General features: G+C 37.7%; 1 protein-coding gene across 1 annotated transcript in view; it reads left to right on the forward strand.

Moving 5' to 3' along the window:
- Positions 1 to 605: 605 nt before the first annotated feature.
- The window catches only part of MEE21 (PIN domain-like family protein), a 68,197-nt gene continuing 43,571 nt past the window's right edge, over positions 606 to 25,231 (forward strand). The window contains exons 1-4 of the mRNA XM_089830262.1: positions 606 to 1,065; positions 1,249 to 1,329; positions 1,762 to 1,882; positions 20,830 to 21,129. Of these exons, the coding sequence (XP_089686388.1) occupies positions 875 to 1,065; positions 1,249 to 1,329; positions 1,762 to 1,882; positions 20,830 to 21,129 (693 nt within the window). The 5' untranslated portion in view covers positions 606 to 874. The remainder of the gene's footprint in view (positions 1,066 to 1,248; positions 1,330 to 1,761; positions 1,883 to 20,829; positions 21,130 to 25,231) is intronic.

Consider the following 25,231-nt stretch of genomic DNA (forward strand, 5'->3'; position numbering starts at 1 on the left):
ATTAAATATGTTTTCTATTTTATTTTAAACACATTTATTATCTTCTACTGTTTTACAATTTTGCTCAATTTTTTTTTATACCGTTAATACTACCCTTCAAATTTACTACATATTTTAGTACTTTAATTTAAGTAATCAACAATTTTTTTAAATTAAATATTTGAACTTATAATTGAATTGGTAGAAATGAGTAGTTCATTCATATAATATAATTTTTATTGTTATTTATGTATTTCTTAAAATAATAAAATTATTAATATTTTTCAAATTCTCTTCAACTCTCTCTATTATTCCACCTTTACTTGTCCTTATAATAACACATCATTCTCTCTTTTAGCTCTCTCTTCATATAACATTATATCCCATGGGCCATAGGCATCATTGATATCAACACTAGCTTAATTGTATATATACAGGAAAATGTTATGAACGTTTCCATTTTAAAAGACATTTCGACATTTTCTAATAGTTCCCCACTAAACACAAAAAACTAATCTTAAACCATAAATTTCCATCAGTGAAACATAGAAGTGTTGACAAGATAGAAATTATTGCAAAAGCTAATTCAATCAACTATAAAAACATGAAGACAGGAACTTTAGTGCATGCGCCCTTATTAAGAACAAATTTACACCATCTCAAATATGAACTGTATGGAAAGAAATTGAAAGGGACATATTCTTTGAGATGTGTATAATTAAAACTGAATAAAATGCCAACAACAAGCGCTTTTTCATTTGAGAGACGTCGAACATAGCTGGAATATCATTAGAATCCTTCATTTTATTTCAGAATCAGAAGAGTTGCATTTGTTTCGAGGGCACGGGATTCTTTCAAGGGACCCTTTGTTTGTGACCTGGTTTTACTTCTAAAGATGAGAGTGAAGAAGCAGAAGCAAAACCGAAAAACTGTGAGGTTTTACAAGGCGTGCTTTGCGTTTCGAGAGCCCTTCAAAATTCTGTGCGATGGCACATTTGTTCACAAGATGCTGGAATCTCGTTTGGGTGTTGCCAATGAAGCTCTCTCTGCCCTACTGGGTGGCCATACCAAGGTGTTTGTCACAAGGTGAACATGTTCTCTATGCTTTAAAGCGTCTTCTGTTATTTTGTATTTTATTGAATCACAGGAATTCAATCGTCGGACTCTTTTTTTTCTCCCAATCGTTTACTCTAGTGGTGAATTGTTACTGTTGCCTTCACTGAGATGATTTCTTCATACCGCTCCTGTTATTATTGGTGAATTTTGTAGGTGTGTGATTAATGAGCTGAAAAAGCTTGGGGAGTCATTTTCAGGAACCGTATTGGCAACTCGAAGGCTCACCACGGCAAGGTTGGTTGTTTCTTGATTTGTTAAAAGAGTTTGCAGTCACTTTTCTCGCTATAATGATATTCAGCATTCGATTTGTACTTTGCAAAGAGAGATTTTCGGGTTGAATACTCTTGGCTTTTTCTGGTAAATTTTTACAATAGAGCAAGATTAAAAGACACCATTTTCAATGAAGTTAAAGAGCGATATCTTATCTCTTCTTTAATAGGATATGCTTAACCATAACGATTTTTATATGATGGTCAACTCATAGTTTATTGAAGCATTCCAGTTCCTCAGGGAAATGTTTTAAACCAAACTAAGATGCAGGATATGCTCTGATTGATGTAGTTGTTTACAAGCACATCGCAAAATTAGGTGTTATGGTGATATCTCGGCTTTAGTGATAAGTTTTATCAGTCATGTTCTAAATACACATTCTCGTATATGGCGTAGGTGCAATCATGAAATGCTTAAAAGTGCCTCAGAATGTCTCGAGGCTATGGTTGGTACAGATAATCCTGAGCATTTCTTCATAGCGACCCAGGATGGTGGCCTTCGTAGAAAGTTTCGGCAGGTGAATTTATTTCTTCCGGAATTTGATATATGATTTTGTGATAAAAAAAAGCAAAAAAGTATGTTGGTAGCTGTAAACTTCTTACTTCGGTTCAGGGATCTCCTAGTTCTATTTGGTGAACCCTATTCCAAATCTTTTTCAATTTAATGTTTCAACATAAGACTTTCAAGGTTTTCATTTGTTTTGTCTCTATATACATCAAATGAAAGTCAACAGGGACAGGAAAAATACCACAGCGGACCCTATTTTTCTACATAAAATTCTTCAATTGATATGGAAATAATTCACTGAGCAATAAAATGTATTGACATGTTCTACCAACCGATTCAAAGCTAAATGCACCATGAAAACAAGAGGAACACCTGTGCTGTTAGGTAAATGAAAACCTGATGAATGCATGTACATCCACAAACAGCAACTAAATCAGAAAACAATCAGGTTTCAAAACCCAACGAAGACAATATCCAGATCCAACCCTATTTGCCACATTTAATTCTTCGTTTGATATGGAAATAATACACTGAGCTTTAAAATGTAAGACATGTTCTACCAACCAATTCAAAGCTAGATGCACCATGAAAACAAGAGGAACACCTGTGCTGTTAGGCAAATGAAAACCTGATGAATGCATGTACATCCACAAACAGCAACTGAATCAGAAAACAATCAGGTTTCAAAACCCAATGAAGAGAATATCTAGAGCGAAACCTATTTTTCCACATTTAATTCTTTAGATGCCTCTCGTCATTCACCCACTGCCGAGACTGGTTCATTGACTACCAGCCTTACTCAGATTCTGTGATTTTTGGTGGCCGAGAAGAGTACACTATTGTCGATAAAGGCAACATTCAGATTCAATCTGCAGGGACAAATCTTATTTTCCTTGATGTATATTGTATTCCAAGGATGGAACTAAATCTACCCTCAGTTAGACAATTACTGCGATATTCTGCACACTTGGATGTCACCTTCAGTTCACATCAGTGTACCATCACTGATAGAGTGACTCAGTCTATTGTTGTAGTAGGTCTTATCATGGTCTTTTCTGCCGTACTGATTTTGGTGATTCTCAGGACTTAGCTATGGCTGCTCGGCAGTCTTTGTTAGCACACTTTGTCATCAACGATATGGGCACCTAAATGTGCATTATCTCTCTTAGCTTGCTTGGGAAGAGCTTGTCCTTAGTTTGCTAGAGATTCAGACTCAACAAATTGGAGTTTGTGATGCATGATAGGCTGGGAAGCAACATCGCATACCTTTCCTCAATGGCAATTCATGACGAACTTCTTAGGTACTTTGGCTTGTTCATGCCGATACTTGTGGCCCCATGGCTACTCCTTTAGTTTTTGGGTCTAGGTATTTTCTGTTGTTTGTTGATGATTTTAGTAGAAAAATGCGGGTGTATTTTCTTGAAAAGAAATCAGATGCATTTCCTGTATTTCAGAAGTTTAAACCTTTAGTTGAAAAAGAGTCTGGGAAATCTATTATTACTCTTATATTAGATAATGGGGGTGAATTTTGTTCTAATGAATTCTCTAGCTTCTTGGATACTCATGGCATCAAACACCAGTTAACCACACCCCACACACCACAACAAAATAGTATAGTTGAATGTCGGAATAGAACAATCACCGAGATGGCTTGAACCATGCTCGAATACATACATGTTTCAAAGAAGTTCTGGGCAGAAGCAATCAATACTGTAGTTTATCTTTTGAATCCGTCACCTACAGTGGTAGTCAAAGGTAAGCTTCTGAAAGAGGCCTGGTCAGGTCGCAAGCCCAAAATCAATCACTTGAAGGTCTTTGGCTCCCTTGCTTTTGTTTGGATCCTTGATGTGTCATGCACCAAGTTCGATGCCTAAAGTTAGAAACTTATGCTTGCTGGATAAAGTAGTCTTCACAAAGCCTATTGCTTGATTGACATTGAGACATCTTGTCTCATGTACAATTGTGATATAGTCTTTGATGAGCAACGAGAACCATTCATGCTTGTTTTTCTTGTTCTTGATCCAACAGACTAGCCTATGAAGGCTCATGATTTGAGAGTTAGGCTTTCATTAGGTCCACTTGATGGGAGGGCTCCAGTAACTCCTGCAACTCCAATTATACTTGTGATCCCTGTACAAACACCTCTAGCTTCTCCTACAAGATCACCTTGATTTGTAGATGCTCTATGTGAGTTTGATCTAGATTCTTCTGATGAGGAACTTGATCACCAAGCATCTCTTGATTCTAATGTTGGTTGTTCTCCTCTCTGACCTAAGTAGTGGGCTAATACACTTGTTGATCTTCGTGACAATGACTTTATTGATGGGAGAACTGTTTGGAAAAAGAGCAAATCCACAGAGTCTGTTAACTTTGCTCTCATGACCAACATTCATAGTGTGTTTGAACTGTTGCCAAGTTGTCATTGGTAGAAGTGAGAGTGTTTCCAAGAGAGATGTGTTTAAGTATGTCTTAGGTCACTTACTTCTCATCCTTCCCGACTGCTTCTCTTTCTTTATTTTCAGGTCTCCCTTGCATTACCTTTACTTGATCTTTTTAAGCGGGTTTTCTATTTTTTTGGTGCGCATGGGGTTTAGGTGATCTAGGCATGGTTAGGGTGTGTTCTGGCATCCTCCCGATGAGAAGTAAGCATTCTGCATTTCATTCTCTGCCATCTTGCCCTAACATTCCATATCCCATGGTTTCCAAGCTTTCAAGTTGTTTTTCCTTTTGAGCGAACTCTATCAAGTGCGTATCCGAAGCATGAAGCGGTGACAATGATTAATAGGTTGTGAAAATAATTATCTCATGCCCAAAGGCCTTTGAAGTTGTGAATTGAAGCCAAGATGAATCTCATTAAGATACATGGAGGTAAGATCGAGTGAACACGATCCTATGGAGTATCTATTCCATATTCATGGAAGTGAAGTTGTTTTGCTCTGACTCTGATGTTGTATAAACTAGAGTCAAATCTTAGTCCCACTGATCAAGTAGTGTGAGCACGAGGTTGAATGAACCATTTTTGGGCTTATAATCAGTAATGCATGTTCGAGATCTATTTTCGAGGCCATCAAATTGAAGTGAAGGAATGAAGTGATGTTTGCTATGCTTCTGTCTGGGAAATGTTGCCGAGAAAGGAGTTTTCCGCCCCAAGGCAATGAAAATGACTACTTCTTTGGGGGCTTTGAGAATAGAAAGTCAAGTTACCCTAAAATACGAATATCCTTCAGAGATGCTCAGAAGATACCTCCAGAGAAGTTAGTGATGGAAATGTGAGCCCGATATAAAGGAGATGCAGTGTTAAAAGCCTTAGGCAAAAAGAGAAAGAACAGAGTGCGCAAGTTAGCAAAATGATTACTTCCTGTGCTGTGATTCTAAATAAAGGGAAAATGGGTTTTGCAGAAAAGCTAAGTGTCTCTCTCTCTCCCACATGTGTTAATATTATTAAGTATATCTGCATTTTGGATTCTAAAGCAAAGTAAGGCACTTCCCGTAAAGCTAAAGCATTTGTGTCGTTAAGTGATTCTTAGTCATATCACTTCACTTTAAGTAAATTAAGAGTGCTTTTGGGAACTTAGTATTTTATGTGCAAATGAACAAAAAGTTTAAATAGCCGTTACTCATGGAATTAAATGCAAATCTTGCCGTTATAATTGTTGGTTGAACTTAATTTCGTTCGTGTGGCACCAACGTTCTAATTCCGAAAGCTATTTCATCAGAATTGCATGCAATTGGTTTCTTCAAGTATATTTAAATGACTATTTATTGAGAACTGCATCCTATGCAATCATAGCAAATGACAATCAGAGTTGTTGGTTACGATAATTGGCATAGAAAGTGAGTTAAAAGAGCTTACAGACACATCCTTCAAATTCTACGATTTAGGTGATCTCCACAGAAGACTTAATTCTCAACCCATTCACCCAGTCACTTAGAAATTGGAAGAGAGCGGATTGGTTGAAGCAGTTGGTTTTTCTATGGCAGTGAATGCACCTGAGCTCGTAAGGGAATGCATCGAAAGATAGAACCCATAAACAAAGAAAATTTTGTTTTCAGACTTGTCTATTCTCATATCAATCAACAGGGCATTGATGCAGTCCGCATTTGGCATCCTCGTGAAGTAGCAATTTTGTGATATCGATTTCAGGTCTGCCACGTCCACGTTTAATGGGAAGAAGACCCTTAGACGGGAAGACATGCAGAGGACCTAGTTCCAGACTGCTTGCTCAAAGAAGAGCAAAATATCGAAGACTGTGTTTGGCACAAATTTGAAACAAGAGATTGTGGACATCCTCGCACTCCTCAAACGAAAAGGAAAAGAGGAGATTTTGGAGTTTGTCGAGCACCATTTCTTCCTAGTACAAGCAATATGTGCTGAGGATATGTAGATCGACTGGGCATAGATCATGTGTGATGAGCTCGCCTCGTGGTTGAATTCGGCTAGAGGATTCAAGCAATTCCATATGTCCTCTTATTTGATCTATCCTTTGGCAACACACCACTTGTGGCCTAGCCTCCCTAGCATCCCAAATTATAATGAGCACACCAAAGTCTATGAATTTTACCCACATCTACAGTTGTGAAGAACCTTTGAGGAGTACGTAGCTGTCAACGATACCTTCACAATGAGGCTATGCTGAGAATTGCAAGGGTGCCCTGAAAGTAGATTCTCACTAGAGGCAATTTCGGCCATAAGCCAATTTGGATGCGCATTCATCCAGTTTTCGAGTTTCTTTTATTTGCAAATAGGAGCCTATGACGGATTTCCTAAGAGGTTGCCAAGATATCCGAATCACAAGGTGGTTCTAGTCGAACTGTGTTGACAGATCCTTGAAGTAAACACCTTGTGTTCTAATGCGAAGAAGATTGTTGGGATTCCATTCCCTATAGCGGTTGGCCCGTATTCATGTGCCTCCAGATTAGATGGTTGGAATTTGGTAAAGAGCTTTGAGAGCAAGGTTAAGTTGTTAGACTATGAGGTGCTCAGGTCTCAATATGTCCAATTAACTTTGTAAGGGATCATCTGAAGTTGGGATATGCCTACAGGCATGTCTCGGATATTGAAGACTTTTGGTCCAGGTGTCTCAATGAGTACCAAACTTGGGAGAGATTTTGGTTGCGGCTAACCATTGATGAAATTATATTATATAATGATTCTGTTGATGATTCTGACCTTGCAGATGATGGAGCCTACATGCACTCCACATCTTATGAGAAGACCAAGGGCACACCAATTTTGTCTACCCCACCTGCAGATCCAGTCATTGACACTATGGAGGTTCTCATGCAGGGGATAATCAAGAGAACAGAGAAATGGGTGGAGTGGACTTGAGCGAGGAAAAAGAGGACCGAAAGTACTAGTTCTACGGGTGGAGTATCAGATGGAGCCGCCCAGTCAACTGCAGCAACAACCACAATGGCCACTACATCAACATCTGTAGGGCCATCACAGTCCATTGGCCGAACTGGCCAAGATGGCCAAGATGGAGACCAACCTCCAGAAAAGAACATGCCACTTACTCCTACTTGCGGAGATGGCTCTCTTTCGAACACCAAGAAAATTGGAGAGAAGGAGGATGACAAGGATAAGGGGAAGGGACAAGAGAAATCAATAGCGAAGCCATCTTGCTTGGTTCAAGTCATCAATTTGGATGGAGATACTAACACCATGGATGGCTAGGAATAGGATGCATCTCAGCAAGGGGATACCTTAGCCCTTTCGGTAACTAAGATCGCTATTTTCCCCGTTGTTTCTCAGAGCAAGCCAACTCCATTAATCCCAAGGAAACTGTTTGACCCCACTGCATTGCAATCTGCTATCAATGTGCTCTCTATAGAGTCATGGCTCAAAGAGACCATTGATAGGAAGAAGAGGAGGTACGAGGATGCAACCTCATCAAAAGACTTGATCACACAAGTCACCTCCTCTTAGCCATCCAAGAAGACAAAGAAGCAGAAGACAATTGCTGCATTGGCAACGGATTCAACAATTGGTCATATGCTAGTTGAGATTGTTGAGCCATAGAAAGAGGGCAGATTTCATGAGCTCTCAAAGGATGATTTTTAGATAGGACAGTTGATCCTGGCATCCCAGTTCACGACTCCATGGTGAACATGTGGAAGTCAACTAATGAGAAAATCCAGGACAAGCTGGAAGAGCTTAGAGCAGAGGAGATATTGAAGGCTTCAAACAGAGAGCTAGTGGAATACATAAAATCTACACCTCGGGAGCACTTCTTCGAGTCAATTTGACCCGAATGCAGAGGAGAACAAGAACTTACTCCTGAAACTGTAACAAGAAAGACAATTCGGACAGGTAGGCCAAGCATGGGTGGATTAAATGAAGGCTCAAGGTCCCCCATTGGTTGAAAATTTGGGAAGCCTAGTATTGAATGCTCACAAGCTCAAGGAAGCGGCTTCAAATCATCAAACAACCATACAGAAGGCAGCAGGCAAGCTGATAGAGCAATTGGACCTTCTACAAGAAGTGATAGACATGAAGACAAATGTGGCCATTGCTCACGGGATTCTGAAGACTGGCAAGGAGTCACTAATTCACTGGAAGCAATCCTTTGAGTTTTTCATAGAAAGCTCCATGAGATCTGCAAATGAGCTCAAAGATGTGCACGACTTGGTGCAAAAGGTCATTGAAAAGTTGTTTCAATATTTGAAGCTCTTGCACACAATCTTTTGAGTCCACATTAAGAGAATGAAATCCCAGTTCTTGACATTTGTCGATGAAGCCATTGACCCGATCAACTTCCAAGTGTCCAAGATCCAGGAACTCTCAACAACAGATGCAATCATAAGGAAGGAAATGGAGAAATTCCAGTCAAGGGTGGCCAAAATTGATGAACTGACAGAAATGCATGACCATTGGATGGTCTGAGCCGACAACATCATTATTCCAGATGTTGAAGAGTTAGACAAAGTAACCGAAGCCATGAAAGCTTACAGAGCCAAATTAGTTACTTCTAAAAAGGCATGATGATTTTGATGCTTTTCCAGACATTTGCCATTCTCCTTCTATTTCCTAATTTTAGTCATTCTTGGAATTTTGTCAGTCTCTATAACGGGCAATTATTCAAGCCTGTCCTATTCTTAGTCTTTTTGTTCAGAGATGTTCCGCGAAGCAATCATCAATGTAACTAGCTATTTTGAGAAGGCCTATAAATGTAATCTTTGATGAAGTTAATAAGATCGACAAAATTTACTTTGGGCAAGCCCCATAAGTTGGGACTACTATGTGTGACCCAGAGTTCATTATAAGTTTTGTTGTTCATTTAGTCTAAAGTTGAGTATATGGAATGAATGTGTTAATGTTGAAAGTTGAATGAATGTGAATGAACTTGGTTTTATTTCCTTCGTTCAATGGATTGTATGTCTTACTCTCTTCAGCATAAGCATGTCTTCAGTTCTCTCTATTGTTCGCCGTGGTCTGTGTATTTAGTTTAGTTCATTGCATAAGGAAGCCGAAAACTAGTGTATGGAGTAGTTGAGAGATAGACAATCCGGGTATTGTCAAAACATTAGTTAACTGTGTGATCCGCGAATTACTTATTTCACCATCTCTTCATTTCTTCTTGCTGTCATAGCTAGTTATGCATGTTTCCATTTTTTGCATCTAGGTTGTAATAGATTGCATGTTGTGAGTTAGTCCCCCTTTCAATTGCTTAGGTTGTTTAAAGTGTTGAACAACTTGGTTTTTGCCTCTTCTGCTCTCTCGTTAAGAGCATACCCCCAAAAACCTAAAAGACAAAATTCATTGCTTATCTTGCATTCATAAGGGAGCGGTATCTTTCAATTCAGGGGTCTTTGATAGATTACTACACTGACCCATTCTGTTGTTAACTTCTTTGTTTTCTATAAGCCATTGGGCAGTCAAAGAGTCAAGGTATAAGCTAAAATATCAAGGAAGACAAAGTGTTAATCAACATGAACCTCAAAAACATATTTCGAGGCTAATGGAATTTCAGAGTGGGAACAAGCCATGGCATCTGAATATCAGAGCCTTCTGAAGAATAACACCTGGGTCTTTTCTAATCTTCTACCAAGAAAGAAAACCATAGGCTACAAATGGGTTTACAAAATCAAATACAAATCTGATGGTACTTTGGATAAGTACAAAGCTCGTTTAGTTGCGAAGGGCTTTTCTTAGCATTAGGGCATTGATTATGAATAGACCTTTTCTCCTACTGCAAAGATGAACACAATTAGATTATTCCTTGCCATGGCGGCATAGATTGGTTGGAAGGTCCATCAGATGGATGTTAAGAGTGCTTTCCTGAATGGTAATCGCCACAAAGAGGTCTACATGATACAACCTCCTGGTTTCAAGGTTATCGATAAAGAACATCAATTTCTCAGATTAGTGAAAGCTCTCTATGGCTTGAAGTAAGCCCCTCAAGCATGGTACATGAAAATTGATAAGTACCTTAGTGATCAAGGCTTCCAAAGGAGTTCTTCAGACTCAGATTTGTATATCAAGACTATTGACAATGACATCATCCTTCTGGTTATTTATATGGATGATTTGATCATCAGTGGCAGTTCAACATCTTTGATTCAGGGAATCAAACAAAATTCATCGTAGTCTTTTGATATGACGGATTGTGGGCTCATGCATTATTGCCTAAGTGTTGAGGTTTGGCAACAGTCTTTTGGTATATTCATCTCTTAGTCCAAATATGCCAGGGCTCTGTTAGACTAATTCTGTATGCAGTATTGCAAGTCTGCATCTACAACCATGGAGAAAAGTCTCAAGTTATCAACCAAGTCTGATTCTCCTCCCGTTGATGATACTACATACAGGCAACTAGTAGGCAACCTCATCTACCTCTCTGTGGCTTGATATCAACTTCGTAGTTAGCTACATCTCATGCTTTATGACAGCTCCCAAGGTTGATCATTGGATGCCAACAAAGCGTGTGTTTCGGTATATGAAGGGCACTTCAGATTATGGACTTCTTTACTCATGCTGAGCCTGCTGAAGAATAACACCTGGGTCCTTTCTGATCTTCTACCAAGAAAGAAAACCATAGGCTACAAATGGATTTACAAAATCAAATACAAATCTGATGGTACTTTGGATAAGTACAAAGCTCGTTTAGTTGCAAAGGGCTTTTCTTAGCATTAGGGCATTGATTATGAATAGACCTTTGCTTCTACTGCAAAGATGAATACAATTAGATTAGTCCTTGCCATGGCGGCATAGTTTGGTTAGAAGGTCCATCAGATGGACGTTAAGAGTGCTTTCCTGAATGGTAATCGCCACGAAGAGGTCTAGATGACACAACCTCCTGGTTTCAAGGTTGTCGATAAAGAACATCAATTTCTCAGATTAGTGAAAGCTCTCTATGGCTTGAAGTAGGCACCTCGAGCATGGTACATGAAAATTGATAAGTACCTTAGTGATCAAGGCTTCCAAAGTTCTTCAGACTCAGATTTGTATATCAAGACTATTGACAATGACATCATCCTTCTGGTTATTTATGTGGATGATTTGATCATCAGTGGTAGTTCAACATCTTTGATTCAGGGAATCAAACAAAACTCATCATAGTCTTTTGATATGACGGATTGTGGGCTCATGCATTATTGCCTAGGTGTTGAGGTTTGGCAACAGTCTTCTGGTATATTCATCTTTTAGTCCAAATATGCTAGGGCTCTGTTAGACTAATTCTATATGCAGTATTGCAAGTCTGCATCTACACCCATGGAGAAAGGTCTCAACTTATCAACCAAGTCTGATTCTCCTCCCATTGATGATACTACATACAAGCAACTAGTAGGCAACCTCATCTACCTTTGCGGCTTGATATCAACTTCGCAATCAACTACATCTCACGCTTTATGACAGCTCCCAAGGCTGATCATTGGATGCCAACAAAGTGTGTGTTTCGGTATATGAAGGGCACTTCAGATTATGGACTTCTTTACTCTCAAAGTTCTAACCCTGGACTAAGTGGGTTCATAGATTTAGATTGTGTAGGCTGTGTTGACGATAAAAAGGCAACTTCTAGATATGTGTTCAGTTTGGGATCAGGTGCTGTCACATGGACTAGTAAGAAGCAATAGGCAATATCTCTCTCCTCTACAGATGCCAAATACAGAGGGACAATCAAGGTAGGTTGCGAAGTTGTTTGGCTTCGTCAGATGCTTGGGGATATGCAGATGTCACCAGTAGGACTGACCACTTTGTTTGTTGACAACGAAGGCGTTATCAAGTTAGCACGAAATCCAGTCTTCCATGAACGAACCAAGCATGTGGATGTTCATTGTCACTACATAAGACAATTGGTTGAAGACGACACAATAGACCTACAATATGTTCCTACCACGGATCAGACTGCAGACATTCTCACCAAGCCTCTTGAGCTTGTTGTTGTGGATAGATTAACCATTAATGGTGTGTATTATGATAATAGAAAGGCTTTTTATTATTAGTTAATGGTTATTTGTTTGTAATCTATTGTAAATTTTAGAATGTTTCTAATATTAGTTACCTCTAGTTATCTGTTAGCTTTCTTTAGCTTTCTTTTAGCTAGAATAGAATATTTCTATTCTTCACGATTGTTTCCTAAGGAAATATTGCTTTATTCTTTTGTATATATAGACCTCTCGCATTGTGTTAATAACAGGCGAGTATTTTACCAATTACTGTAATAGTCTTACCACAGACTTTCACTGTCCAGAAATGGTTTGAAATGATGAGCAATGGGCAGGAGAAGACTCAACAAACAAGTTTGGACAAGTTGGGCACTTGGATGATTTTTAATGAATTTTCAAACAAAATTGCCCTTGTTTGAGAATATTCAGATCTAGGCTTGCCTACCTCTGATTTGGCCTTCAAATGGCTTCCATATTGATGCCCAAGGATGGGGGATTGGTCTAGAACGCGTGTTTGGCAATCTGGACACTTGAAAAATTTCATGGATTTCTAAAGAAAATCACCAATCTCAGAAGTGTGTAGATTTGGACTGTAAAATCCCTGCCTTTGGCCTTCTAATGGCCTTCAATGTCTCAAAATATACTCTCTATAAGTCTGTAATCATGGTTAGACCAATTTAGAAGCTAGGATGAAAATCTTAAGTTTGGCACAATATTACTTCCATGGAGATCATTCTCAAGTTTCAGTCACATTCTTGGCTTACCTCAGACTTATAGCAATGTTAGGCCTCCTTCCAATGACAGCCACCTTCCTTCTTCACCTAAACTCCAACCGCACCTGTATTGAATCGTGCTTCACCTTGGTCACTTGCTCCAAATTTTCTAGCCTCTTAGCCTTTGTCTTTATAAATCCTTATTATTTCTTCTCTCAACTCATGGCCTTTTAAAGGGGTTTTGCTGGTTGATTTACCTTCCACAAGCAATGTGGGATAAAAGTTTGACACCCTTCTAGAAGCCTCTTACTTTACTTTATTAATTTCCCTTTATTTACTTTATTTAATGGTAAAAAGGGCCCTAAAAGGGAAAAGCCACCCAAGTATGGATTCCCCCCAAAAATACATTTCCCTCTCCAACATATCAACCATGGATCTGAAGGTCACATCCACACTCTAATTTCATCCATGCAAAGCAGGAAAATCAATCAAGGTTTGGATAGGATTCATCTTGTACTTAGGAAAAAATTGATCTTGCTTTGCTATCATAAGGGGGGAAAATCCACCCTTGTATAGACATTCTCAACACTTAGAAAAAATTTCACATTTGCTCGTGGAGGGAAAATCCACATTAGTCTGGACATTTCCAACACTTAGAAAAATTTCTACCCTTCTCAACTCTCCTTGAGGGAAAAATCACCTTGGGGCAAATTTGACACTTGAAATTTTTTGGACTCCATACTTGCCACCTAAGGAAAGATGACCATAGTCTCAACAATTTTCAGACTTAAAAAAATTTCATATTCCACTCTTGGTCTTGGGGGAAATAGTTACAAAAAATTCTATTTTACTCATTGAGAATTAAATGATTAATCTTTAGCCTCAAGTGGCTACATATATTACAAAGTAATTGGTAAAATACTTGTTTGTTATTAACAGTGATCATTAGATCAATATATACAAATGAATGAATGACGATGCTTCCTTAGGAAACGATCATAAAGAATAGAAACATTCTATTGTAGCTATCAGTTAATAACAACTAACTAAATATTAGAAACATTTTAATAGTTACAATAGACTACAAATATATAAGCATTAAATAATAATAGAAGCTAGCTATTATCATAATACCCCCCCTTAATGGTCAATCTATCCACAACACCAAGCTATCATCTGAATTTGACAAACTTATCAAGACCAAGAGGCTTGGTGAGAATGTCTGCAATCTGATCTGCTGTTGGAACATATTGCAAGTCTATTGTCCTGCCTTTAACAAGCTGTTGTATGTAGTGATAATGAACATCCACATACTTGGTTCATTCATTGAATACTAGATTCCGTGCTAACTTGATAATGCATTTGTTATCAACAATCAAAGTGTGGCGGTCCTGCTAGTGACATATGGATATCCCCAAGCATCCAACGAAGCCAAACAACTTCACAACAATCCTTAACTGTCTCTCTATACTCAGCCTTTGTGGAGGAGAGAGAAACTGCCTGTTGCTTCTTATTGGTCCATGTGACGACACTGGATCGCAAATTGAACACATATCCAAAAGTTGACTTTTTATCATCAACAAAACGTGCCGATCTGAAACTGTGAACCCACTGAGTGTGAACCCACTAAGTCTAGGATTAGACTTTGAGAGTAAAGAATTCCATATTCTTTAGTGCCCTTCACATAGCGAAGCATACACGTAGCTGCCATCCAATGATCAACCTTAGAAGTTGTCATAAAACGTGAGATGTAGCTGACTACGAAGTTGATATCAGGGCTAGTAATAGAGAGGTAGATGACACTGCCTACTAGTTGCTTGTATGTAGTATCATCTACCAAAGGAGAATTAGACTTAGCTAATAACTTCAAACCTTTCTCCATGGGTGTGAATGCAGGCTTGCAATCCTGCATACGGTATTTGTCTAATAGAGCCTTGGCATATTTGGATTGAGAAATGAATATACCAGAAGATTGTTGCCAAACCTCAACACTTAGGCAATAATGCATGAGCTTAAGATTAGTCATATCAAAAGATTGGCATAACCTCTGGTTGATTTCTTGAATCAAAGATGTTGAACTACCAGTGATGATCAAATCATCCACATACTGTCAGTAGTCTTGATGTACAAATTTGTGTCGAAATAACTCCTCTGGAAGCCTTGATCACTGAGGTACTTATTGATCTTCATGTACCATGCCTTAGGGGCCCGCTTCAAGCCATAGAGTGCTTTCACTAACCTAAGAACTTGTTCTTTACCAGCAACCTTGAGACTAGGACTCGACGTCATGTAGACCTCTTCTTGTAGATTACCATTCAGGAAAGCACTCTTGATGTCCATTTGATGGACCTTCTAGCCAAATTGTCCTACCATGGCTAGGACTAATCTGATAGTGCTCATCAATGTTGTAGGAGCAAAGGTCTCCTCATAATCAATGCCTTGATGCTGAGAAAAGCCCTTTGCAACTAAACGAGCTTTGTACTTATCCAAAGTATCATCAGACTTGTATTTTATTTTGTAAACCCATTTGTAGCCATTGTGTTTCTTCTTTGGTGGAAGATTAGAAAGGACCTAGGCTTGATTCTTCAACAAGCTTTGGTGTTCAGATTGCATGGCATGTTCCCACTCTGAAATTCCTTTAGCCTTTGAGTATGTTTGAGATTCAAACACATTGTGAATGTTAGCCATAAGAGCAAAATTAAGTGACTCTATAGGTTTTCTCTTTTTTCGAGCAATTCTCCCATTGATGAGTTCATCATCTCGAAGATCAACGTCTTAGCCCACCACTAAGGCCAAAGAGGAGAAGGACCAACATTAGCATCGGGAGGTGCTCTATGATTAGGTTCCTCATCAGAACAATTTGGATCAAACTCAGGTGAAGCATCTACAAATTGGGGTGATCTTGCAGGAGACGTCTTAGGCATGGTTTAAAAAACCGGTGGTATATTGCCAAAATTGCGGATTACCGTGGGTTGAAAGTGCAAACGAAATAAACGTGGAATATATCGGCCCTGATATTTTATTAAACTCGCAGCAATTTATATGAGTTTATATCGCGCATAAAACAAAAAATTGGCGAATTAAATCGTTGACTGCGGTCAACAGGAAAAAACAAATTAGGTCGAATGTCATATGGTTTATTATGTTGACACCGCATGGGAAAGACATGTGAAAGAGAGCTCCATTCATAGAAAAGTTTGCAGTCAGGAAAGACAAATGCCTCCATTCTTTCTCGCCGTCAATGATAGTCGGGTGTTTGCAATCAAGACAACAGACTCCATTGTTTCCCAAAGTTTTTGCTCCAAACTTGATGCCAAAGTGGGACATTTTTTTGCCACAAAGGTGCTGATGCCAAAGTGAAAAACCAGGTTGGGATTCCATTCTCTATAGCGTGAAGTGTTTTTTCTATGTTGGGGTTCATTTTTATTCTTTTTTGCTGATTTTATATTTTGCATTTTTTGTTTTTCATACTATATTAACAGATTTATAATTGATGATTTAGTATTTATAATTTTATAATACAATTTAATAGTTTTAAATTTTTAATAAGTTTATAAGATATATTAATAGATTTATAACAGTATTTTAGTAAATTTATAAAATATTAAATTTGATTTATTGTAAATTTAGACACTTTCTAATAATAATTCATTGTTTATTTGTTAGGTTCTCAAACTCTACCTATTTCTTCACAAGATGGCTGGTGGTAGAGAGGACTCTTTATGGAAATACGGGATCATAGGAGCAAACAAGGACAAGTCCAATGTATCTTTTGCCACAAGCATATGACTTCAAGTGTAAGTCGATTGAAATACCATCTTGTGAAAATTGCAGACAAAGATATTTCATCGTGTGATAAATGTCCAGAGGAGGCTTTAGGAAAGGCTTTGACAAGCCTTCAAAAAATTGCCCAAAATAAGCAAGCAAAAAAGAGGACATTCGAGGCCATGGCAGCCTCAATGGGGACTTTTAATTCTACAGGATCACAAACAAGTGGAGAGGCTTCTTCTATTGGGCCTTAGATATGAGGATCCTTTATTGATAGATGAGCAACTAGGTGAGTTTGAGATGGAGGAAGATAACTAGGATGCAGATGTGGCAACATGTAAGGAGGAGCATGATGTTGCCAAGGAAACTACTTCAAAACTACCCACTCAGCAACAACAATCTCTTTTGATTGCTACTTTTAGTTTTCATTGATATTGAAACTTGAACCTAATGTGAATTCAGAAGTTGTAGTTTCATGGAGTTTGACTTCTATATGCATTGAACTTATTTATATTCAGATGTTGCACTTGTTTTTTGGTATATAATTCTATCACCGTGTTAATCTACTAAGTTTTACTTGCTAAGAGTTATTGTTTAACTTAAAACTTTGATTAATATATGGTGGATATCTCAAATCATTATATGTTCTACAAATTTGGTGTGTATGTATGACTTTTTAAGAATATTTTAAGAAATTGTGTATTTTCAAATGTTCGATAAAAGTGTTGATTTGTTGTCGAATTTTTCGTCGAGTTTTTGCCGATTCCAGTATTTTCAAAAAATTTGGGTTAGACGAGATATTGCCGAAACCGAATTTTTAAACTATGGTCTTAGGTGTCTGTATAGGAATCATTGCTAATTACTCGAGCTGCTGGAGCCTTCTCATTAGGTCGACCTAATGGAAGCTGGACTTCCAAATCATGAAACTTCATAGGCTAATCTACTAGATCAGGAACATAAGAAACATGCATGAATGGTCCTCATTGTTCATTAAAGACCACATTACAAGTGTATAGGATACGAGATATCTCAGTGTTGATCCAACGGTAGGCTTTATGAAGATTACTGTATCCAATGAGCATGAGTTTTCGACTCTCGGCATCCAACTTGGTGCGTGACGCATCAGGGATTCAAACATAGGCAAGAGAGCGAAAATCCTTCAAGTGGCTGATTTTGGGCTTGTGACCTGACCGGGCCTCTTCTGGATTCTTACCTTTGATCGCCACAGTGGGTGACTGGTTCAAAAGATAGACTGCATTGTTAATTGCTTCTGCCCAAAACCTCTTCGAAACATGTCGTTGTTTGAGCATGGATCTAGCCATCTTGGTGATTGTTTTGTTCCAACGTTCAACTACATTGTTGTGATGTGGTGTGGTTAACTAGTGCTTGATGCCATGAATATCACAGAAGCTAGAGAATTCAGTATAACAAAATCCCTTTCCCCCCCATTCTTTTTCCTAAGAGCAATAATAGATATCCCAGACTCTTTCAACTAGAGGTTTAAACTTTTGAAATATAGTAAACACATCTCGTTTCTTTTTAAGAAAATACATCCACATCTTTCTACTGAAATCATCAAGAAACAATAGAAAATACTTCGACCCAAGAGCAGAAGGAGTAGCCATAGGGCCATAGATATTGGTATGAACAAGTTGAAGTACCTGAGAAGTATGTCATGAATCGCCAACAGGAAAAGGTGTGTGATGTTGCTTCCCAACCTGATATGCATCACAAACTCCAAGTTGAGTTTGAATCTTTGGCAAATCGAGGACAAGCTCTTCCTGAGCAAGCTGAGAGAGAATGCATATTTAAGTGCCCATACCGCTGATGCCAAAGTGAGCTGACAAAAGATCATTGAGAAGCCATAGCTAGGTCCTGTGAATCACCAGAATCAACAAGTCTGAAAAGACCATGATCCTCAAGGCCAATTGCAATGACAGACTAAGTATCCCTATCAATCATGGTGCATTGATGTGAATTGAAGGTGATATCCAACCGTGGAGAGTGTCACAGCATTTGATTGACAAAGAGTTGATTGAGTTCCATCCCTGAAACATTGTGCACATCGAGAAAAATGAGATTCCTCCCAACAGACTGAATCTGAATGTTGCCTTTGCCGACAGTGGTGTACCAAGTCTCTTCCCCTCCACCAAAAATAACTGAATCTGAGAAAGGCTGGTAGTTAGTAACCCAATCTTTGTGGTGGGTGAAATGACGAGAGGCACGTGAATCAATGTACCGGGTAGACGACTTCACATGATCTACAGGTGTTTTAGTCAAGAAGGTGTAAAAGGCAGATTCTATCCACTCAGTGTGCTCCACGATGTTCGCTTTGGGCTGTGAACCAGATTGCTTAGCTTGGGCCGTTGAATGTTTCCGACATTCAATTGTCATGTGACCATACTTGTGGCAGAGGTTAAATTGAATGTTATTTTTCTTGGAGCCTTCTAATGCTGGAGCAGAGGACTTCTGCTGAGAAGACTAGTGTGAATGAGACTTGCCTTCTAAAACGATTTAGCAGCAAAGGCTTTCTCTGTGGAGGTGGAGCTAGAATTGTTGTTTCCATGGATCTTGTTGAAGCAAAAATGTTGAAAGATCTATGAACTTCAGATCAACACCAGTAGAAGTCATGTTGAGAGTCTCGATAAAATGCTCGTAAGACTTGGGGTAAACTTTTGAGGGTTATTACCACAAATGCCCTCTTCCTCCATCTTGTGTGCAATGGCAAGCAATTGATTGCAGATATCTTGAATCTTACTCAAGTGTTCCCAGAGTGATTTTTGCTCATCCACGATAGTAGAAACAAAGAGTTCTTGAGGAGGCCCTACTTTTGCTGAAGTCTCATGAATTTTCTTGAGATGCTCGCATATCTCGACAGCTGTCTTGCCGGAGGGAGCTGATTATCAGCTACTGATAATTTGAGAAGCATCACCGCCTCCCGATTAGTACCAGTTGCAGTCAGAGGTTGTGTAACACCCAAAACAATCTGATCAGTATTCCGATATTCAAAGATTGTTAACATCTGCTGCTTCATGTGCCATAATTTTGACTATTGAATTTTGAATTTCCCTCAAGCAGAATATTTGTTAGAGATGCCATGACACATTTTCCAGTGAATATATTGAAAAAAAACCTGCATCATTAAATATATTGAAAAAAAAACCTTAAAACATAGATTCTTAACCAGAAACCCATTAAATATGAGCAAAAAAGTGAGTGTTACCCGTGAAAATTGGGTATTTTGGCATTCGTTGTAGTTTTAAAGTTTTCATGCATTTAAGAAAAAAACATCTGTCCGATATGGATCAGTGTTAACCCTGGCCACAACTGATATGCTACTTAATCATACAAAGATAATGATATACAAACATGTTTGTGTCTGAGGGATGTATGCAAGAAATTTCATATCCAAATCTCTATTGGATACAGGGATAGTATCTGGAAGAGGGAGTATATCTGGTTGAATAGCAAAAGATTGCCATTCTACGTTATATACAATTCTTTTACAGCATAAATATTAAAAAGATTGGACAAGGAGTTTGTATACTTGGAACATGTTTCCTCCATTGCAGAAAGGTTTGAACTTCTAGATTCTGAAATACTGTGCAAGATGAAAAAACAACCAGACAAAAGAAAGACCAGCTGGTATAATTTAGATATAATATCCAGGCAAAGAATAACTATATACAGATTACAAGCTATTATTTGACAAGATCATATGATGTCAATTTTTAGGAAGTCATGGCACTTACAAGCATGAGAGGTAAAATACATTTCTTCTCACTTTCTTGGTGCATGGCTAGCATGTTTCAGTACCTATTGGCTTGAGCTTTAAGGTCAAGTCGGCTTTCATTGCTTTTTCATTTAAGTGGGACATACGTGATCATTTTTTTTTTTTGAGGATATCATATTGAGCTGGGCTTGTAAAATTTTCTTCTAATTTCTGTTTTTTGAAAAAATATGTTTCCTGTTTGTGTAGAATGTCAAACTTCCAAGGTGTACTAGATTTAGAATTTGTGATAGATTTATTTTATAAGATTTTCAAGGCATAGTTTTTATCTTTTGACATTTTAATATTGTTATTTTGTAGGTTCCAGGTGTTCCACTTCTTCTTGTCCAAAAGAACTCATTACTTCTTGAAGGACCTTCTGAATATCAACATCAAGTTGCTAGGATGAGTGAAACTGAACGAATGCATATGAATGAAAGAGAATACAAAGTCTTGGAGACTCGTGAGGCAAAAAAGAAAGAGTCCGTTGTAGATGGTGCTAGTGCACATGATATGCCAAGAGAGGAGTTGCTAAAGAAAATAGAGTCAGAAGAAAATAACAACTCTAGGAGGATGTTAGCAGTGAAGGATCAACCCAGATTCAAAAGGAAGAAAGCAAAGGTGAGATTTGCATTTTCAGTTATTTTTTGCTTGAATCAGGCACACCAGAGACCGTGTCAAAGTATGTTAGTAATATATGGAAATAAAGTAAATGGGGAGATCATAATTAAAAAGACAAAAATTACGAAGAAGAGAGTTAGTGAAGGATTGATGCATCAATACCTGTTGAATAAATAACTACATGATAGGAAGGGCTAAATGCGACTATAGATTCTATTGATTTAAGATTCAGGACATCATTCAATAGTCCGTACATCAGTTAATTGACACTGGTTTCAAAGCGGTAGCTTTACATTGTTGCTAATACACTATTTAATATTTATTACACTATTTTTGTGAACTTGTGACCATAATTGTTTTCTTCCGTTCCATAAAAATGAACTAAAAATAAAATTCAGTGCTGTTTATAGATGTTGAAGGTGAATACAATGTTTAAGTAATCTTTTATAATTGTAGTTTTTTTTAATAAGAGTACTTTGTCGATGTTGCAGTGGCTTTGCTTGATGATTATTCTGTATTGTTGAATTGTAGTTCAAAATTTATAGTTAATCTCTCTCAGAGCTTGTGTATGATTCATCTAAAGACTGTCAATCCAGGACTTGCAATTGGGTTGGTGCAGTGTACACAGACCTAATGCCCTTTCAAAAGAAAAAAATCAAGAATAATATGATTAAGTTTTTTGCTGTTGGGTCTACTAGTCCTCTGATTTTCCCATTCTTTAGGTTTATAAAAGGTTGTGGGCTGCTTGTAATTTTTACTTTATTATATTCTTCCTTAAAGATGAGACTCTCTCAGTCGTTCTCTAGTTATGCATTTTGAAGAGTGGAAAGTTGGATACCAATAATGAGGTAAGCAACAGTGTGTAATAGGTTTCTAGCAGGTTATTGAGCAATGGGGCTTGCTTATCACAGACATGAAAAATGGTTATGTCAGTCGAGAAATCTTAGCCAGTTGTTTGGAAGAAATATAGGCTATTAAATTTGTCACTCATATTTTTTTAATATTTTGAGTTTCTTCATTTCATGTTGCCAATGGCAGAGGTGGTTGTTCACATCTCGGAACAACTCTTGGTCATGTCTGACATGGAAATTTTTTAGGACAAAATATTTGACATTCTTACTGGTGTCGATATATGAATGGGAAGTTGGTCCAACTGAGAATGAAGGGAGGGACACACATTATAGCAGGTTTTGCAAAATATCTTCTTAGGGTTATATTTTGTAGTAGAAAGTCCATTTTCACAGGTGATTGTAGAGTCAAGCAATGCCGAAAGGCCTGAAACATAGAAAATAAGAATGTTTGAAGAACTTCGGAAACAAGAGAATGTTGATATGGCAAATGTCAAGCGGAGGACTAGAATCAACAAATTTGTCAAGGAAAATTGGAGTTAGAAGTCTCTTCAATTATTGAAGATTTGCGAAAAGAGAGTAAAGAACCACTGGCAAAGTGTTTCACATTAATGGAATGTTACACACCTACTAAATAAACTTTCATGTCTGAGTCTTTTGTTGCATGCTTCATTGTGTCAGTCTACCATAATGTTTCATGTATAAGCTGAATGTGATGATTCAAGTCTTAATGCAATTGTATGTCAGTCCAGGGGACAGTGTGATGCAAGTCCCATAGTGTTGAATGTATAAGCTGAATGTCATGAGTCAAATCTTAATATCTGTGCTACTCTATGTCAGTCCAGGGAACACTGTGTTACAAAAGATGTTTTTGTCCAAATGAGGAGTTGATCCAGGTGGACCTAAGGTGACGAAGCACTGTCCGCAACAGTCTTATGTGTTGAGTGTAGTTAGAGCTACCATATGAGACACGTATGATACCGACTACTGAAATGTGTGCCAAACAGGTAGTTGATATGTCTCAACTTCAAGAGATGGGGGGTGACAGTTAGGTGCTATAGCAGACATTAAATGACAAGCACAGACGAAAGGAGTGCCTGGACTGAAAAGATATCTCTGGATGGACAGTAACTTCTAAAACTTGTGCCTGCAGGTCATGCCAGTATCACAAGTGAGTTATGGTATGGATCTTGTTTGGGTTCGTGACTCTGATTAATTTTTTGGGTTTGGGTTCATTTTGGTTTTATTCTCTCTCTCTCTCTCTCTCTCTCTCACTCATTAAATTGAAACCACCATAAGCTGGAACGTCATTTGAAACATGCATGTTAAATATAAAACATTCATCATTCAAACTTCAAGTTCTATATTCAAATAATAATATCAAGTGCAGAAATTAGTTCTAAACTTTAAATATCAAATGGATTTTCTAATTCATAAATATCATCGTCATCATTGACATTAGATGATGTAGATAAATTTGATGAACCAGTATTGCCGATGTCACGTGCACTGAAAGTGAGCTCTGGCAAGTAAAACATACAAATCAGTTTACTCTGGTTCTACATACCACAACTTCATGTACTAGTCATGTTGTTTGTGCTAAAGAAGACAGAAGTTGGAATGTACTTAGTCAAGTTTTCAGCTTTTTTGAATAGAATCTGTTGCACTTTAGTGATTGGATGAAAGAATATGTGGTCCAATTAGTCTTAAATGCAAATGAACTAGCAACCTATGAAGATAAAGTAAACAATTGAAGTTTACATTATAAAATAAATTTCAAAAGACAAAAATTCAAAGTGAAATTGAAAATTTAAATACTAAAAGATAGAAATGTATTAAGCTTGTGATAAAGCTTTGATTGAGAGGGGCTATAGGTGTTGGAATTGTTGGCTATGGAGTACCATCAACTATGAACATCCTTTTTAAACTTATCACAAAGAACGTTAATATTTGAACCATTTAAGTGCTCAAATTCAATGAACTCATTTGTATTCCTCAACCATTTCAAAATATCCATATGGGGAAACCCTTTTTGGCATAGATAGAATCTTAGTATTGTGGTATTTAGAGTCAATACAAAGGAAAGAAAACGTAATAGGATGGTCTATTTGTTCCATTGTTTTCTGCAATTTTGTGCACTTGCTTGAAGAAAGTCTCTTCAGAGTCTTGCTCTTTTGCATTTATGATACTTTTCATCTTCTCATCATTGAGTCAATGCCGACATATATCTCTCCCATGTAGTTTTTTTCCATTTCAGTATAGCGAATCATGCCTAAAATGTGTTTGGTGAAACTAAGGCAGATACCTCACACAATCCCACTATGAGTCATCTAATATCATCCACTTAATTTTTTTGTGTTGTTAGAGTTACTTTGGTTCCATATAGACCAATTTTGGCTAATCACCATGCTAGAAAGTGCCTCTTTAAATTTCAAAAGTTGTCTCAAAATGATTGTGTTATAGGTGAAACAAGTCTCCGCGTTCAAAAACAAAAACTAAAAACTAAAATTTAAAAGAAAGTTTTTAAGAAGAATTAGAATACACAACAAAATTATGAAAATGATCTAAAAGTGCCTCGAGAGATGTAGTGGTTGGTGATGAACATTTTAATGTCCTCATCTTTTTGCACACAACTTTTTGATCGAATCAATTTATTTTGATCGGTAAAGTGGTTTGATCCAATCAATTTTATTCCCTATCTTTTGTAGCACAAGATTGATAGAGTGGACCGTACAAGGTGTACAAAAGGTACGTGAATATCATTTCTCAACTGACAACTCAACAACTCCAAAATTCTTTGTGCTGTCCATTATGACTTGAACAATTCTTTCTCAATGTGTGCAATGAGAATATCAATATATTAACCATCTTTTGACAGCCCTTCACAATTGATGACTCAAAATTACTGCTCCTTAAAGGGGCACAACTATGACATTGGTCATGGGCCATTTTATTTTAATTCTTTTGCATCTTTTCTCTCATCTTAAACAATGGACACATCTGCTTCAAGCCATGAATCCCTTGTGGGCTTCAATGAACCTTCAATGATCTTGACCTCTTTTCCCAATAACGGGTCAGGCACCTTCTCATAATTTGGGGCCTTATATCCTTTTGGAGCCTCATAATTGCTTTTACCATCTCTTGCCAATATGGAAAGTGGACAACATTGAAAATCAACCCATTTGTATAAATACATTTTGCTAGGCATTGGTTGGCAATGTTTCAATTATCGTTTTGAAATGCAGTTTCCAAGG

This window comes from Cupressus sempervirens, chromosome 5, assembly GCF_028749045.1.
Source record: "Cupressus sempervirens isolate cs-2001-9-10 chromosome 5, ASM2874904v1, whole genome shotgun sequence".
Taxonomy (NCBI): domain Eukaryota; kingdom Viridiplantae; phylum Streptophyta; class Pinopsida; order Cupressales; family Cupressaceae; genus Cupressus; species Cupressus sempervirens.